The following is a 19,141-nucleotide window of genomic DNA, read 5'->3' as shown; positions in this document are numbered from 1 at the left end:
TCTCCTAAGGAAGTTCCGATAAGTATATAGGAAAGGAATAAACAATTTCTAAGATCCAACTTATTAAAAAATATACTATATATATTCCCTTTATAAATTAAATTCTTCTGTCCTCCACAGACATTGGACTTGAAACACACTGTGCAATGCAGCAAAGATTATGACCCTCTAGTCAAGAGGGTTTTTATTTTCTTAATCAAATGGGTGTATTTCTCCTCCTAGATAAGTAAAAATTTATCAAAAGACATACATACATGCATAAATTGCATTGACAGTTACCAGTAACATTTATAAATTTACCTTATGTCAGCAGAAGATAACCATGCATCAAATAGAGCTGGTTCTCATATTGCTAGTTTTTTTATCTAAATTTGGGATTTTGTAGTTTTTGTATTTTTAACCCCTTAGAAACACAAGAAAAACTTATACATATCAATCAGTCAGAATTACTTTACTTCTTAGGGGATAAAACAAAAACTTAATAACTATAAAATATCTTTATTTCTTAAATATTTGCTATAATTATTTAAGATTTCTGAAACATGACTACACTATTGTAGATAATTACAGACAAGGTGGCAAGACCAATGCACAGTAAGGGTCTGGATACATGGGCATGAAAATTGCTACAGTTAAAAACACACTCGGCCAAGTATTTGTTATAGAAAGAACCACTTGCATTACATTTCCGTGTAAAGACAAGAGGTAGTCTACACAAATTTCACATACATCATTTGGAAGAAATTCCACAGTTGCAATATCATGGTTAGCACTTGCTTATGATAAACTGCACCAAAAACGTATTAATGACAAATTCAACCGGCCTAGAGTAAAAAAAAGTATTGCATACATGGGCCAGTCAATTAACCACTAGGTTAAGATAGGGATGTTTAAACTGCTATTAAAAGAATGATATTTTTCATTTAAAATAGATTATTTGCATATGATTTTGCAGCAAGTGCTCACAGAAGATTTCACCTGTGTATCCAGACCCCAAATCTTACAATGATTTGTTATGACCTGTAGAACAATAACTTAGCACAATAAATCACTGTTCATTCATGTACAATAATAATTACAGGAGAAAGGCACTTGATAAAATTTATGCATTGTCGTAAAGAGGGACAGAAAATATTCAAAAGCTTAATTTCTTTTTAAAGACTTTGAAGAGTCAATTTAACAAAACTGAACCTACTTGACTGATACACATTTAAGCCTACAAAGGTCATCAGTCTTTGACTAGGCTCTTCTAATGTAATTCACTTCATTATACCAGACACAATCCAGCCTTGAGAAATAAGACTAATCATTATAACCCAATATTACAATCCTCCACAACATTACTGGGAGGATAAAAATCCTGGAATAAATATGGTATAAGTTCATAGTGAGATTAGGTATTAACATACAAGATTGTTGATTTTTTTTATTAAACTAACCTTTTTGTCAGTTTACAATTTTTGCTTTAAAATTAGGCAATTATACAGCAAGCTATTTTACACTTTCTAGAATACAACAGTGCATACAAAGGCAAATCATTGCAGTCTAATGAGCTTTTCTCCAAACTACCAAAAAAAAAGAAAAAAAAAAGGCACAGAATCTCGTTGGATATTTTGATCAGACTCAAAGGCAACTTCTAAAGAATGACGACTATCTTGATTCCGTTTAACATGGCTATCATGACAATGTGTTAGGGAAGGGTAAGGAATCTCATTATCCTACAGTCTTGATCATATCCAAAATTACCTAAAGCCATGTCTACAAACTGGAAGCAAAAACAGTAAATATGGCAGTAGAATGATACCAGTATCTGCAGCTAGGATAAGGCACAAAGCAGATACAATAAAGTACTTTGTTTTCCTTTCAGAGTCATTGCTTGTGCAACATGCTTTCCATACACTTCATAATTTAATGGTAATACACACAACACACATTCTATTTATGACTTTTGAACTAATATCATGATTATGATTTATTATATCCAGACAATAAGGAGTACAGTAAACTCAATTGTGTGACCAACAGCGCCCTAACCCATGATAAAAGGTTTCTATAATATAGTACAACAATTTCAAATATATTAGTAAAAAGTTTTAATAAACTTAAAATGAAAGTCTATTAGACAAATTTACTGATACCATATGAATTTCAACTGTTCTACTAAAATGTGCAAAGGCTGTAAAACAAATTTTGTTTATTAAACAGACCATATGAATAAAATACAAAGCAGAAAACAAAAAGAGCTTGAAATATCCTAGTTCCAAAGCATAACCTCTCTATATTTTTGCATGTGATTAAACAATATACATTGTTTACCATACAGTAATTATAAGACTCTGAGAAAGAAGAAAATGCCTATTAAATAGATTTCAAGTATGATCCAAGCACCTTTTTGAGAAAAGTATTAGGAATTTAATATAAAGTGACACTTTCTGTTGCTATAAATAGTAAACTATTTGGCAAAAAGTAATGTACATACACTGTCATTCAAAACTGCTATAAAATGAACAGCAGATACAATTGGTATTCTTATATGTAATTGGTAATCTTAATGCTCTCTATATAGATTTATATATGTATATGTATGTATATATATATATATATATATATATATATATATATATATATATATACATATATATATATATATATATATATATATATATATATATATATATATATATATGATATGATTTAGAGTTGATAATCATGGGAAATATTAGTTCCTACAGCAAAGCAATAAACCTTGTAACACTGACTGCTCTATATGACATGAAAAAAAAAAATGCGGACTATTTACATTTACTATTGGTAAGACTTCAGGCTGCTGCCTAACGCATCCTCACTCTCGATCACAGAGTAATTACTGCACAGCAGTTATTTTTTAATCACTACAGACATTAAAACAAAGTAACATTCTGAACATATACGTAATCAAGCACTGACTGCATTTTTTTGTGCCCAAGCAGATTATCATATCATATATATACCTACCGATAATACAATGATTTTCATATACTGTATAATGCACATCTATTGATTCAAATAAATAACAATACATTTACATCATCTCCTAAACCTCTAAAGGTGTACTGCTCCTTCTCCATAGCTGGGACTGAGGATGACATACAAGCAAATATTACAGAAGCAAGGGCACAGAAAAGCAACACTGACCTGAGTCAAAATCAAAGTATGTCATAGGCAGATAAGGTTCATCCTTCTGGCCATAGAAGGTTATACAGTAAGTCCTTTCACATATTACTGCCATGATATACTGGCAATTTCAACCAGAACAGAGGAAAAATACAATTTAGGGAGAATGCAAAAAGCTTACGCAATTGGAGCAACACATACAAGAAAAGTAGAGCCACTGGCCAAGTGTGTTACAGGGATTATTTCCGTACAAGCTAGACCAAAAATTAGATTGACTTAGCATGCAGGATGTGCTACCCCCAACGGTAGAGAGGAAAGAGTAGAGTCCGAACTGATACTGGAGAGTATGACAATATGGATATTCATCTAAAATTCAACATACAGAAAAAATGCCTCGGCATTCTTTCTGAACAAAGAAAATGCTCATCTCACATCACTGGTAGCAAAAAAAAAAATGGGAGAGTAAGCATCATACAAGAGGAAAAATATGGACTTCTCTAAAGCCTCCCAGGTTATTACTAAACTGTATTAACAATGATGTGGTGAAAATCATAGAATTTCATACCTCTCAAAAGGTTATTCACATGTGCTCCACAATCATTTAAGAGCTCTATATATGCATGTGTCCAATAATTCTTTAAGTACTTGAATACAGACAATATTGAATGTTTCTGAAAAATGACAAAAGCATTTTCTTTCAATGAGGCATAAAACTAGACTCCTACATCATTTGCAGCTGGGCTAAGTAGATATAAAATCTGATTACAGTACTACACTCACTTAGCTTTAAAAAGGCAACAAGAGGTTAAGAACACTAAAGACCTCCGCTATGCCCTTTGGCAACATGCCTACTCTGTTCCTAATACAGCAGTTTCCCTTGTCACACTTGAAAACAACAAAGGACATCGGGTACTGCAGGAGTTTGATGAAATCCTGTCTGGAATGAGTGTACAATCTGCACGATGATAAGACGACAATCACTTCGTGACAATGCTCTGTGTAACCAGTTGTAAGACTGGCATTTCATCTTGTACACTACTTGGATAATTTGCTTATCACCCGTATGAGCGCTCCATTCTCATCCTTCAACCGCTGATTCTCCTGTTTCAAGTGTTCCAGTAACTGAAAATACAAAATGTTTTTATACTATCATACATCAAAACAAGTAACAAATATCAAAACAATACAATATGCCATTAAAATGGAGAACAGAAACACAACATACATTTTCCAAATTTTGTGACACTAGGACTAACTGAAAATCTAGAAAAGCCACATCCTCCGGCTAAGGTAAAGTAAAACACTGTAGCTATGATACTAACACAGAAAAACATGCATATAGTCAAATATACAACAGAAGATAGTGTGAAAATACAAAATTCATGCAGTTTCCCATAAAAACAAAAAGTTTAAGAGTATATAGTATACTAAAAGAATTACATGTTAGAAAAGATAGTAAAATGCTAAAAAGTGAGAATTATGCAATTTACTTTTCAAATTATTATAGTACGGTATTATCAATATTGAAATCATATTCACATGACATAGCACTTGAGTGTACTATTTTTGAAAACATCTACTACAACCTTGATATTGAGTAGATTTTAAACTAAACATTACATTTATTGCTTTTGAAACCAACTGGACCCTTGGGTATTTAATATAAGCTTCCAGGCATATGATGGTGTTAGCTAATATTAAGCCACAAAAGGGATGATAAAATATGAATAAAGTAGATCAGCCACTCAAAAATGATAACTGTGGGTGTCAGGCCTGAGCAGAGAAAACATCGGCAAAAAACAAATGGCGACAGTCATCATGCCAAGGCGGTGGTGTGGTCATGCTAGGTGTCGTGCCACACAGTCAGTCACACTAGCTCAACAGACTGTCTACTTCTACCCAGCATTTCTTTCCTTATCGTTTACCTATTTGCTCAAGGAGGCCAAGTTACCCATGCCTGCTGTGGCTGAATTGGTCAATTTGGACACCACCCGAGTCAAGGCTCGGTTTTCAGCTTTCAACTTTTCATTTTCAGCCTTTAGCTTTTGTAATTGCTGTAAGAAAGGAAGTCAGAAGTTCAGACTGAAAATTCAGAAAAAATAACTGAAATGGTCTTCAACTTACAGTTATGTTTCAAAACATACTTGTTGGAGAAAATGGATTAACCAGGCATGCATTTTATCAGTAGCATTGTACTACAATATTACAAGTACAGTTAATTACTGAGTTTAACCAAATATTTCATTCACTCCTAAAATTAGAAATGAAAAGACAGTATAATTTAATTTCCATCATGCAGAAGGCCTTGTTTGACAGACAGCTTGTTGCAAAGCAATACCTTTTAAAAGCAACAGCATAAACACCATGAGATGCTCACTTATTCAGGGACTGACACTATTAAATTGACTTGTTCTTTTGTCTTTCAATATCCATAAGCTATCTTTTATCCTTACTGTATCAATATCAACTAATACTACACTGCATGCAATAGTCTTTAATTGATACAAATGTGCATGAAATTAAAAAACATAATATGGCCTCCAAACAAAAGGCAATTTTAAAGCAGGGCTCAATTTAAGGTGTGAATAAAGCAGCACTTTAAAATCAATAATTTCTCTATGAACGGAGAGGATAAAATACACTTTTTTTTTTTAAATAATACCTATCGACAGATCCTACAGGGTAATCTTCAGTTCACAAAATGAAATACAAAATACTGTACTACACTGCACAAAACTACTCTTAACAGCAATTATAAAAAAAATAAAAAATAAAATCTTGCAATATTGACAAATCTTGAAATCTTGATATTACAATTTTTTTATATATAAATGGGAAACTAAACATTAACACTGAGAATCAAAGAAAAAATGTTTTCCGATAGATTTTGGATATGATCATTCGTATTATCATCAAAATTATATTTTGCCCCAAGTAATTTGATACACACAAATGTTCAATTACATCCAATAGCGCCACTGACAATCATTTTGAATCACAATTAATAGAGCTGTTAACCATTTTCTCACATGCACAAAGGCAGTCCCTGAATGAACAGCCAAAGCAATAATATAAGCCCGAACTGTGTTGCACTAGTTTAACAGACAGCCTTTGCAAAACAAAATACTGTAATGATGCATACGAGCCTATAAAACAAAGATGATTATGCAAATAAGATACAAAGAATAAAAAGGTATAAAATTATAAAAATGCCGGAATATATACTTTGCAATCATAAATTTTTTAACCTATGGAGGAAATTACATAAATAATAAAATACAATTTTCAACATACAGAAAAAAAAAACCTTCAGATCCTAAGGAGGAAGAGCATTACAGAATTCAAGCTTAAGAGTACAGCCTACAATTACAGTATAAGAATCAATTCCTTGTTATTAAGAGTACAGTACTTTATGATTATCGCACATTGCAATTCATATTTTGAATGCCAATAAACAATTACTCTAAATTTTTATAAAATATAACAAGAAATGTTATGCTTATATAATTTGGAATTTTTTCTTTTAAATTTAACATGCTTACAGCAATATTGCACCTTTGCAAGAACTTGTATATATGTACCCAAAGTTGTCACTGAAAAATCTTACAAAATGGCTTCATATATATATATATATATATATATATAAATAAAATAAATAAATAAAGAGAGAGAGAGAGAGAGAGAGAGAGAGAGAGAGAGAGAGAGAGAGAGAGAGAGAGAGAGAGAGAGAGAGAAAATCAGAGAATGTGATATAATGTAGTTTAAAATACAAAAAGTGCAATAACAACTTATTGACAGAGAAAAGAATGAATTAAGGCACTAGCTTTCTCTAAGTTGAAACTAATACTGTACTGTAAAAGCCCCATAAAATGGTATCTAACAATTAGCATGATTTAATTATGACGTAAACTATGCCATTTGTGAAATTTATGAATGAAACAGTTGGTGTAACGAGAAATAAAAAAGGATTCATTAATACAGTATGGGAATGCTTAGGAATTATCCAGCAATTGGCAACAATGTGCAACAGCTTTGAAAAATAGGACAGATTTGAGTCAGAGAAATAATTGAATTGGTTTGTGTCACTAAATTAGAAAACTGCATTAATGCAATGTACAGTAGTGACTATTTGAATTTAAAATGACTATTCATAGTTTACCCTTTACATGTATAATATGAATATAATTAATGATAACCAATGGGGAATTTTTCTTTAAAAAAATTAAAAGGTACAAGCTATTTTTTCTAATAAGTTCTTTCTCATTAGAACTGCTAAAAAAATAGCCTTCATTGAAGGTTTGTCATGACTATAAGTCAATAAATGATGTCAACGGAGCTTATGACCTACTGTAGAAGTAAACCGTATACGTTAATAACACAATTCTCTTTTCATTTCCCTTTACATTTTTTAACTATATCTGCAGCTCAAGTAGATTCCCGCATTTTGTTCTATATTTGCGTTGTAAAAGGATGCGCTTGTTTAAAGGTAATGTTAGATAGTGTGTCAATATTCCCTTAATTGTTTTTAAAAAATTTGTTTCAACTATACTTTGGCCAAATGGCCTAACAAACGAGATTTAAAACAGCGTGCGTTTCTACAGGAATAAGAAAATATAGGGTACTGTATGAGATAGCACATTCCACAAATAAAACAATTAATTCTGTTTTTAGCAACATTCATTTCTTGCAATATAATCTCTAAAAGAGAAATTTTAAATATTTACTTAATGACAAGTTATTTAATTCTTAATACTTAGAAAATTGCTTTAGATATTAGAGATAAATATATAGATCAAATTTAACTTTGGGGCAATTAGCTACTCAGAAAATTGTACAATTTGAATAAAATGTAAACTTACAAGAAAATTAAAGAATAAAATATGAATACAGAGCTTACAATCATGACAAAAATTATAATTTCTTCAATATAAATCTATGGTTTGTAATCTATAATATGTATAGTACTGTATAAACATTTCACAACAGCAAATAAGTATAATTAACCCAATGTAATATCAACTACTATAAAGAGATGAATCAACTTTATGCTTCTTAAGTCTCCATCATTCAAACAAGAAAAAAGGGGGACTACATACTCCTGTGACAGTTGTATAATACAAGAAAACTACAATTCTACAAACTATACTGTATAAAAGTATATTCCCTTTTCCTAGGCAGACAGTATAAAACCCACTAAATAGTTTACTGAATTTACCCTAAAACATCAAAACAGATTTCTTTACCTTCAACTCCTCTTCCATTTCAGAGAGTTTACGTTCCAGTGCCCGCTTTTCACGCTTATCTGCTTCAGCCATGGCAAGTCGAGTGTTATTCTGAGGATACAAAAGATATTTTCAACTGCATAGTCTACATCTATCTATTTAGTTTTGCAAAGTTGCATATCAAATCTCATTTTGTATTGCAAATTATGACAGTATACACACTCGAGAACTATATATATCTAAATTCTTGATCATATTAACAATGCTCATCAGGAACTTTACAAAAATTGTAATAGCATTTAAAAAATTGTGTACAATTCACAGAACTTCAATGAAATACATAGCAACAATGTCAAACCTTTTTATTGGTAGTTTCAATAGCTTCTCTGGATAACCGTAACTCATTCTCTGTGCCACGTAGTCGTTCATGAATTCTGAAGTTTTCTTCAAGCTGTTCCTCGTAGAGCTGGGAAGAAAAAAAATAGTTTCAACACATACAACAATATTCCCTGAAACAACTGCAGAACTCTTTCTTATGAAAAATTAATTTCTTAATTCTAAAATTCTTTGCTAATACAAAACTAGGCAATTCAAAAGAGAAAATCAAAGAAAAAATTCTCTAGTAGATTTATATGATCGTTCACATTACTAAACTGTAAAAAGAAAATGTTATTAGTAATTTACAACAAAAATTTTCAGTAACCTTCATAGGCACCATTAACACTTCTTTTAAAAGTAATCATAAAATTGATAAAAAAAAAAAGGTATCATTAACTATTCTACCATTTCAATGGTTACCTATTTATCTTTTCTTGAGGAAAAAAAAAAAAAAAAACAACAATAGGTTTGTTTATCAAATACTAAATCCTGTTCCGTGTGAACTTGGAATTAAAATTTTAAATATTTTTGGACAAAAAATTCTTGTTATTGTATCATAGGGTTATATTTTAAAATCTCCCTTTCATTTATCATGTGAAATGACTTGCAGACAATAAGTGAGTTATCATTAATTCCATGGAAGTACTAGAAAAATAAAATATCACCCTAAGATGAGAAAGATTATATTATCTTTGCATTATCATATATGAATACACAAGTCTTCAGATTACCTGTATCATATATACAATACCATTACCTGATACATTTACTTTTAAACTGATATAACTACTTAAATATTCAAACAAATACTGTATGAAGATTCATTGTTCCTTGTTTCTGACTTCCATAGCTTGTGAGATTTCTCCTCACAATCACCATTACCTTCTTGTAGTCAATGTCTCCATTCTCTGGTCCAAGAGAAGAACCCCTGGACGAGGGCCTGCTGTTGACGGCAGAGGATCCATGAGATGAGGCTGGGCCTTTGGAATCTCCTCTTTCACTTACAGACTGTAGACAAAAAAAATAAAAAATCAAATAGAATACATCTTTAATGGAAATTTCAATGATGGAGATATCTTTTGCTTAATACATATTATTTATACATACGGTATATTATTGATGACGACAGATATATTCAGAAATTTACTTGTGATACGATCAGTATACAGGTACTAATAAATTAACATATTCTTTAGTGTAAACAAAATAAAGATTGGATAGCCGAAATACAAGAAAACAATCACAAACATTGTGATAAATAATAAAAGCATAATTGTCATTAACAATGAGATCCTAAGTCAGTACGATTATAAAAATTCCGTAAACCTGTTTAGCAAATCTATAAAATGAAACACATGAAAATACTTAAATACATTTAATTTCAAAGACAAAAGACAAAAAAGTTCCTTATGATGAATCCTTGAGGAAAATGGGAGCATTCATTTGAAGAGAAGCGTTTAAGATAAATGGGAAAATAATAAGAGGCAAAAACCTTAAGGGACCAGCATTTTGGTGGCGGATCTAGTTATTCGATGGAATATTTCGTCATAAAAATCATGCATGGCAGCTCTGATAAAAATTACAAGCCAAAGGCAGATCAAACTACCCTTTAAAGGGCATAGCAAATATATATATATATACATATATATATATATATATATATATATATATATATATATATATATATATATATATATATATATATATATATATATATATATGAATTTTTAAATTTAAAATTAATTTTCGAACACTTACCTGTATAACTTAATTCAGCCGATCACATCTGTGTCGGCTCCAAACAGATATAACTAATTAGGTGACTAATTATCTTACCCTCATTGATTGTGACCAACCGACAATTGGACCAAAAAGTCTCATTAAGATTGAGTTAATAAAATTAAGGAAATCTCGATAAAGAATGAAACTAAAGCACAATACCTGCAGACTTTTTGGAACGAACGGTCGTCAAAATCTTTAGCCCTGACGGCTTTAACTGTTTAACAGGTAACTGCTTGTCAATTAGAAAATTGACAGTTGGTCACGTGGTCCTCTATCCCTCCCCCACCAATGGTGGGGGGGGGATCCCTCCACCAACCGGTTATTGAGCCATTCTTCAAGAATATGTTGTCGTAAAGCTGCTTATGATAATGTGGGGAGGTGGGAAGGGTCTTCCATTAAGTTATACAGGTAAGTGTTCGAAAATTAATTTTAAATTTAAAAATTCATTTGTCTCACACTTAACCTGTATAACTTAATTCAGCCGATTACCAGCATTTATCCTGGATGGAGGGCATAAGTAGAAATATAAACAGCTGATATAATTAAGTAATCTTTAAAGAATACAAACAGACCTGAGAGGACCTCAGAGTAGTTACCTTGACTGATATAGGACATCTCCATGTGTTACAGTGAACTGGATCCCCAACAGTCAAGTTTAGTCATGGCTGGGTCAGTCTTAACGCCTAGTCGACTAACTACCCTATTCTAAACTAAGTTCCTAACCTTGTATCAACAACTTGCATACGTCGGTTAAGTCCGTTAGTTTAGTCATATGTCTCTGAAGTAAGGTAGGTGTAGGCCCCCGATGGGCCGTCACTACCTTACTTCCTCTCATGCATTTATACAACCTGCCTACGCGAGGTTTTCATTCGCACGGAGTGAGCCCTTATTCATATCCCATCTCATTCATGCCTTACATTCTTCCTTACATACACTAAGTATTTAGGGTAGAAGGCCAAGTAGATGTTAACCAACAATTTCTCCAGCTGCGACAATTGGACCGAGAGATCGTATGTTGTCATACACCAACTCCACGTCCTTAAGGTAGTGGGAAGCAAAAACTGTATTCCCTTTCCATAGAGCAGTATTCAGGACGGACTTCAATGAAGAGTTCTTCCAAAAAGAAAGAGACGTGGAATAACCCCTCAGACTGTGGGTACCTCTTCCCTTCTTGGACGCACAGCCTGATAAAGATTGGGGAGAAGCCTTGCTATGAGTCTCCTGATAAAGAAAGAAACAGCATTTTTCGTCATGGCCTTCGACTGTAGTTTAGGGGAGACGAAGAGAGCCCGGGGTCTGTGAGGGATAGCCTTGGTTCTGGCTAGATAATAGCGTAAGGTTCTCACTGGGCAGTACAGTCTCTCCTCTTCCAGATGCCCAACAGTTTCACTTAAAGAGGAAAGAAGAAACTCTCTAGGAAGAGGGTTGGACTCTGATGCCGTCTTGGCTCTGAATTCTGGAAGGTACGTAAGGACCATGTCCTTTCCTCTTGTTCCTACAGAAGCAGAGATGGCTTGTATCTCTCCCAGTCTCTTGGCTGTAGCTAAAGTAACCAAGAAAAGTGTCTTGGTAGTCAAGTCTTGTAGAGAAGCTAACCTGAGAGGTTCAAAGGGAGCCCCAGCTAGAAGCTTGAGAACCACATTCAAGTCCCACATGGGAGGACTAATGGAAATCTTGGGAACCTCAATCTCAAAAGATCTGATCAGGTCAGAGAGAATAGGGTCCTCAAAAACTTCACCAAAAGACAGCCTAAACACAGAGGCTAGTGTCGACTTATAAGCTTTAACGGCCGACACTGAAAGCTTTCTCTCCTTCCGTAGATAAAGAAGGAAATCCGCAATCTTTGGAACTGTAGGTCTAGAAGAGGTGTGGCGGTTCCTCTTACACCAACCTCTATAAACTACCCACTTACGCTGGAAGTTCAAATTGGTAGTGTCTTCGTGCCTTGGTGAGCTGTTCAGCCACTGCTGAAGATACTCCTCTCGCTCTAGTGATACGCTTGACAGTCTCCAGGCGGTTAGAAGTAACGAGGACGGTCGAAGGTGGAACCTGTGGAAGTGAGGTTGGCGTAAGAGGTCGTACCTGACAGGCAACCTCCTTGGAATGTCTATGGAAAGTTCTAGGAGTCTTGCAAACCATTCTTTCTGAGGCCAGAACGGGGCTACCAGGGTCATTGTGCACCTCTGCGATGACTGAAATTTGTGTAAGACCTGGTCTATCATCCCTAATGGTGGAAAGGCGTAAGTCTGAAGGTCCCTCCAGTCTTGAAGCATAGCGTCGACCCCTGCAGATCGAGGATCTGTCTGAGGGCTGAAATATGCTGGAAGACGGAAATTTAAAGCAGTTGCAAACAGGTCTATGTTTGCTGGCCAAAGGTGAACAAGGCGATCTACTACCTCCTGACAAAGAGTCCATTCGGAACCTAGCACCTGGTCCCCCCTGCTCAGAGCATCCGCAATGACATTCTTCTTTCCCGGAATGAATTGAGGTCGGAGAATAACGTTGTGATCCTCTGCCCACTGGAGGATCTCCTGAGCGAGAAGGTTGAGAGGTTGGGACTTTGTTCCTCCTTCCTTCTTCAAATAGGAGATCGCGGTGGAGTTTTCTGCATACACTGCGACTACTTCGGATGTACACAGAGGAGTGAAATGGAGAAGAGCCTCCCTGATTGCCTTGAGTTCTCTCCAGTTTATGGACCTGGAGATCTGGGAAGGAGTCCATGAACAAGCAATGCTCTCCTGCTCTAGAGAAGCTCCCTATCCTATGTCTGAAGCGTCTGTATGCAGAACAAGCGTAGGTTCGAGGACTTTGAGAGACAGTCCTGCATTCAAGTGTATCTCCTGGGACCACAAAAGAAGATCCTCCTGACTGCGTGCTGTCCACTGAATTTGTTTGGTGTTGTCCTGCCAGTCCCAATGTTGTCTCAATGTGAATTGAAGATCCCTCATACGGCGTCTTCCGTTGGAACTAGTAACGAGAGAGAAGCAAGGTGGCCTAGAAGGCTCATCCATAGAGAAACTCTTGGGGTCGGAAGTAACAAGAACTCCTCTATAATTCTCCTGAGGTTGTCTTTCCTCTCTTGAGACGGGAAGACCCTTAAGAGAGGAGATACAATCTTCATTCCCAAATAAGTCGTCTGTTGAGATGGTGTGAGAGCAGACTTCTTGTAGTTTATCTTTATTCCAAGAGTCCTGCAAAGATCCAGGACCAATTCCTTCACACGAAGAGCTTCCTGAAGGGAAGGAGATAGGAAGAGCCAGTCGTCCAGATAGCGGCACATCCGAATACCCATCCGGTGGAATTTGGCTGCAACTGGGGCCATGATCCTGGTGAAGACCTGAGGAGCCGTTGCCAGTCCGAAGCAGAGACACTTGAACTGCCAAGTCTCCTCTCCCCAGCGGAAGCGCAGAAGATGGCGAGAGTCCTGATGAATTGGGACTTGGAAATAAGCATCCTGGAGGTCGATGGTAAAGAACCAGTCCTCTTCCCTTATAGCTAGAAGAACCGTCTTCGGAGTCTCCATCTTGAATTTCGTAATCTCTACGAAGGAGTTGAGGATAGAGAGATCGATGATGGGTCTCCACCCTCCTGAAGCTTTCGTCACCACAAACATGTGGCTGTGAAAACTCCAGGAGTTGGGCGGGGCTAGCTCTATGGCCCCTTTGTACTTCAGCTGAAGCCTCTCCTCCCTGAGCGCTTGTTGCTTTACGGACCTGCCGGAGTAACTGATGGATGGTGGCGAATGACTGGTCAAGGGTGGTTGAGACTTGAGAGGTATCCTGTACCCCTCCCTTAGTACGATGGTCACCCAAGGGTCCGAATTCAGGGCCTCCCAAGCCTGCCAATGATGTTGTAAGCAGCAACCCACTTGTACGTGTTCGTGTGAAGGAACTGGCCCCTATTTCTGAAAACCCTTTGGGACAGGGTTCTGTGAGGACCTAAAGTCCTTCTTCTTGTCCTGTTTCCTGGCTTGGAAGTTTGATGAAGCAGCAACTGTGGACTTCTGCTTCTTCCCATATCTATTATCATTTCCTCGACCTCCTTGCTGAGGAATAGGGCGTTTGCCCGAATCCCTCTGAGGGTAGGGCTGTTTCTGTTGCGGCTTAAATGAAAGTGATTTCTTTAACAAGTCATTTAACATATCTTCCTTCCGCATCTTGGAAGACAGTTGGGCCCGAGAGAGAACATCCTCCAGAATAGCAGGTTCAAAAAGGTGATGTCCAAACATCTGGGATTCCCTTAGTAGATCTTTATGATGGAGAGAGAAGCAGGGGCCCTGCTGAGATAATGGTCCCTTCTTTTACCAGTCAGGTAAGCCTCGTGGAAAGTAGTCTCTTTCATCTGGTCCTCAAGGCAGCGCCCAATAGACCTGGCTATCTGGAGGTAGAGAGGTCGATGCGTTGTGAGGAAAGAAGGTTCCTTCAGAAAAGCTGTCAAAAGATACCACAGCCAGGCCAGCATGTTCCCAATCTCCTGTATTCTTCTAGTGGAGGCTTCCAGTCTCTTGCACTCTTCTACAGAGATACCAACCAAGGCACGTTCACCCTTCACTCGTGAGGGTAACACGTCCTCAAAGGAGGGGTTGAGAGGGGTGGGAGCTGGACCGTAAGACTCTTCTTCCAGCTGCAGGTATCTCTTGGTCTTGCCTAGAGCAATGGTGGGGTATGGAATGCGTCCGGCCTGACATCTTTCCTTTGCTCGTTTCCTGACTCCCTGGTGAGCTAATTCTAAGGGTTCTGATGGGGTCCATTTGGGTAATCTGTCAAACTTCTGCTTCTCCAGACCCTAAACAAAACGATTCAGGGGGGGCTTAGAGGAAGCAGGAACCTCCTTCACTTGACGAACACTCTCTGGGAAGGCATTCTCGGAAAGACTCATCAATTCCCTGAAGGAATTAGGGATCAAAGTTTCAAGAGCTGTGCCATCCATCTCGTCATCCTGAAGAATTCTAAATTTCTCCGCTGCTGCCCAAAGTCTCCTGGAGAATTCAGCATCTCCATCATTGGGTGAGGAACCTGTAGAAGGAGACCTGTGATCATGGCGGGTCCTTGGCTGAGAACGTTGCGAAGATCTGGGGCTTCTGGTAGACGAAAGATGTCTACTCCTGGAAGGGGAATGGCTTGGGGAGAGACGTCTCCCAGTACTACTGGATAAGGACCGACGAGAATGTTTGGAAGGAGATCTATGGTGGGATCTAACAGATGAACGGCTAGGTCTCTGGTCCTTCCAATGAGACCTAGAATAAGGAGAAAGGTGGTCTGGGGAATGATGGGACCAACTCCGGTTGCTTCTCCTTGAAGACTGGCTTCTGGACCTTCGGTCAGAGGAAACACTGGAGTCCCTCAGGGACCTGAGGGATGAAAGACCGGGTGTGCGGCTTGAAGAGTGACGAGATAGGTCTCTATGATAGGGTCTCGATGTGGATCTACCCTCAGGAGACATGCTTGAGTTGGACTGATGAGAGGTATGCCTCCTACTGCGAGACGAGCTTCTAGAAGAATATTTCCTGCGACTGGAACGCAGAGAAGACTTCACTGGGTCTGAAGGTTCATGGTCCTGCGAAGGCGCAGGGGAGCTCCCTCGTCGACAATTAGGAGAACGAAATCTTGACCTCCCTGGGTCTGAAGATAGAGGAGCTTGCGACGGTGTCGGGGTGCTCCCTCGCTGACGATGGAGAACGAAGTAGCGATGGGGTTTCTTCGTCCAAGTTGCTCATACACCCATCAGGGGTGATGGCGAACTGGACCTGCGACCTGCCCTGCTTTGGGGAGGGGATCACCTCACGGTGTCCGCTCGCCTCAGCGACTGGCGTACCAAGGGCAGGTGCAGAGCTGGAAGTCAATACAGGAACATTTAAAGCATTAAAGCAATTCACTAAAGAGGAAATGTCCTCACTCACCTTTGAGAACTTAGCCTCCCAAATAGCTTGCACTTTCTCAAGACAACTTATAAAAGCATTAGAACACTCGGCGGTAACCGTTGTAGCAGGAGAAACGGACTGGGCAACATCTCCAAGGAGCTAAAACTACTAACCCCTCCTACAGGGACATTGTCCTCCGGAGGATCTACCCCCTCCAATAAGGCTGAACTAATCTCCTGGGAAGGAGAAGACCTAATCTCGTCCTCCGGTAGGCCACTCTTCGTGGTCTTACTCGACTTATAACTACTACGTTTCTTGGCTAAAGGATCCATATGCTTAACATATAACTTACGGTCTTCTTTAGACCAACCCTTACACTCGTTACAAGTAACATTAATGTCACACTTAATACCCCTACATGAGTGACAAAGAGAATGAGTATCAAAGGCAAACTTTCTACTTATCCTAGTCGAACAATTAGTGCAGGAGCGTCGAGTCTCAGAGTCAGATGGCATATTCATAAATCACTAACACCATCAAAGGATCCAAAATCACTTGAAGACGACAAATCCAAGGTGTAGTCGTTAACAAAACCAAAAAGAATTCAATTATATCAGAGTGTTGGAGCGAAAGCACAAACGTGCTGTCTGTGACAACAGATGAATAAAGAATAACTCAATAACCGGTTGGTGGAGGGATCCCCCCCCCCCACCATTGGTGGGGGAGGGATAGAGGACCACGTGACCAACTGTCAATTTTCTAATTGACAAGCAGTTACCTGTTAAACAGTTAAAGCCGTCAGGGCCAAAGATTTTGACGACCGTTCGTTCCAAAAAGTCTGCAGGTATTGTGCTTTAGTTTCATTCTTTATCGAGATTTCCTTAATTTTATTAACTCAATCTTAATGAGACTTTTTGGTCCAATTGTCGGTTGGTCACAATCAATGAGGGTAAGATAATTAGTCACCTAATTAGTTATATCTGTTTGGAGCCGACACAGATGTGATCGGCTGAATTAAGTTATACAGGTTAAGTGTGAGACAAATATATATATATATATATATATATATATATATATATATATATATATATATATATATATATATATATATATATATATATATATATATATATATATATATATATATATATATATATATAATATGAGAAAGGATAATATACAAGCTGCACACAGCACCAAGCTTAAAAACTTGACAGTAAGTAATACCTTAACCACAACAAAGCCTTTATTTTGGAGTTTTGAATGCCTCATATAATGCCAAAATCCCTTGATTACAGGCAGAGAGAGAGAGAGAGAGAGAGAGAGAGAGAGAGAGAGAGAGAGAGAGAGAGAGAGAGAGAGAGGAGAGAGAGAGAGAGAGAGAAATTAAAATAATGTTAGAAAGTCCAAATTGGTGGGATTTGCATAATAAAATAAATTTCAAATAATATTCTGTACAAGTAGATGGTTCTCTCTTGTTGGATCAAATGTATTTTTCTTTGGGTGTTAGGAGAGTAATCCACCATAAAGAACTGATATCGCTGATAAGCGTGTGTAGATATACACTTCACAATTTATATAGAAATATAATCAGTTTTGTGCGAACAAAATTGTTTACAAAACTGACCTAACTTCCATTTCATTGTCTAGATTTAATAGAGAATACAACTCCTCACTAAACATAATACCTTATGCAATTCTATATAGTACCGAAGGGGCCAAATTTAATATTATAAATGGTTATTACATAAGAAATATACAATCCTTACAAAACCAACAGCATTATTGTCTGCTAAATAGTAATTAGCGGCAGCATTTTTTTTTCTCAAGTTTATTACAATGCTGACATGGAGGCATTATGATGTCACCCGGATATTAACGTATGGTTTGTTTCAATAAAAAAGAGAAAGGGGAAAATAGGGACAGACAGTATATGAAGGGAAGTTTATATAAAAAAACTTTTTTTTCATTTTCTTAAGTAACACTATCGAGTTCATCCGATTAAAAAGGACGTACGATGAAAGAATAGAGGAGTAAAAAAAAAACAGAGGAACATCAAAATAAATAGAGGAGGATTATATGAGGAAAAGATGAGGAACTGCAATGTTGGAAAAAGATGATCAAATCTTTTCAACAAATTCTATTATGACATTTATAGACTTAACAAATTTCTAAAACCAAACAATAATAAGAAACACGATTTTGTCTTTCGACAACAGCTTTAAACACTACGCAAAAAGAGAGAGAGAGAGAGAGAGAGAGAGAGAGAGAGAGAGAGAGAGAGAGAGAGAGAGAGAGAGAGAGAGAGGTAACGCAAGCACTCGGCGGAGTAATTCAATCCAACATGCAACAAGCTAGTTCAAATAAATTGACATCCACAGTTTAAATTTTATATCTCACAAAATGAATAGTACTAGAACGATGGCAGCTAATTCCCTTACTTGCGCGGCGCCACTAGGTTCAAAATACAGTAAATGAACTGCTTCGTGATTTGCAATGGAGGAAAAAGTCTGTATTCGTCAGAATTCATCATAGCATGAAACTCGCACATTGCCCGGCAAGCAACGTAGTGAGAGAGAGAGAGAGAGAGAGAGAGAGAGAGAGAGAGAGAGAGAGAGAGAGAGAGATGAAGTACAGGGAATGCAATAATACATTATTACGAACACAAGGATCCAGAGTTTCTACACTCAAGGATCGGATCCAGAGTTCCTGTTCCGAAAAGAAAGAGCAGTAGTAAGGTCGAAAT

General features: G+C 36.9%; 1 protein-coding gene across 8 annotated transcripts in view; it reads right to left on the bottom strand.

The window, feature by feature from the left end:
- Positions 1 to 482: 482 nt before the first annotated feature.
- LOC137650235 (protein phosphatase 1 regulatory subunit 12A-like) overlaps positions 483 to 19,141 on the bottom strand; it is a 271,399-nt gene continuing 252,740 nt past the window's right edge. For 7 of the 8 annotated variants that reach the window (XM_068383498.1, XM_068383502.1, XM_068383499.1 and 4 more), the window contains 5 exons: positions 9,636 to 9,761; positions 8,734 to 8,841; positions 8,397 to 8,486; positions 5,079 to 5,207; positions 483 to 4,275 (listed from right to left, as the gene is read on the bottom strand). In XM_068383498.1, coding sequence (XP_068239599.1) covers positions 5,079 to 5,207; positions 8,397 to 8,486; positions 8,734 to 8,841; positions 9,636 to 9,761 — 453 coding nt within the window. In that variant the 3' untranslated portion in view covers positions 483 to 4,275. The remainder of the gene's footprint in view (positions 4,276 to 5,078; positions 5,208 to 8,396; positions 8,487 to 8,733; positions 8,842 to 9,635; positions 9,762 to 19,141) is intronic. The other variant, XM_068383501.1, reaches the window with a different exon arrangement.

The sequence above is a fragment of the Palaemon carinicauda genome, chromosome 11, assembly GCF_036898095.1.
Source record: "Palaemon carinicauda isolate YSFRI2023 chromosome 11, ASM3689809v2, whole genome shotgun sequence".
In the NCBI taxonomy this organism is placed as follows: Eukaryota; Metazoa; Arthropoda; class Malacostraca; order Decapoda; family Palaemonidae; genus Palaemon; species Palaemon carinicauda.
This window is presented reverse-complemented; position numbering and strand designations above follow the sequence as displayed.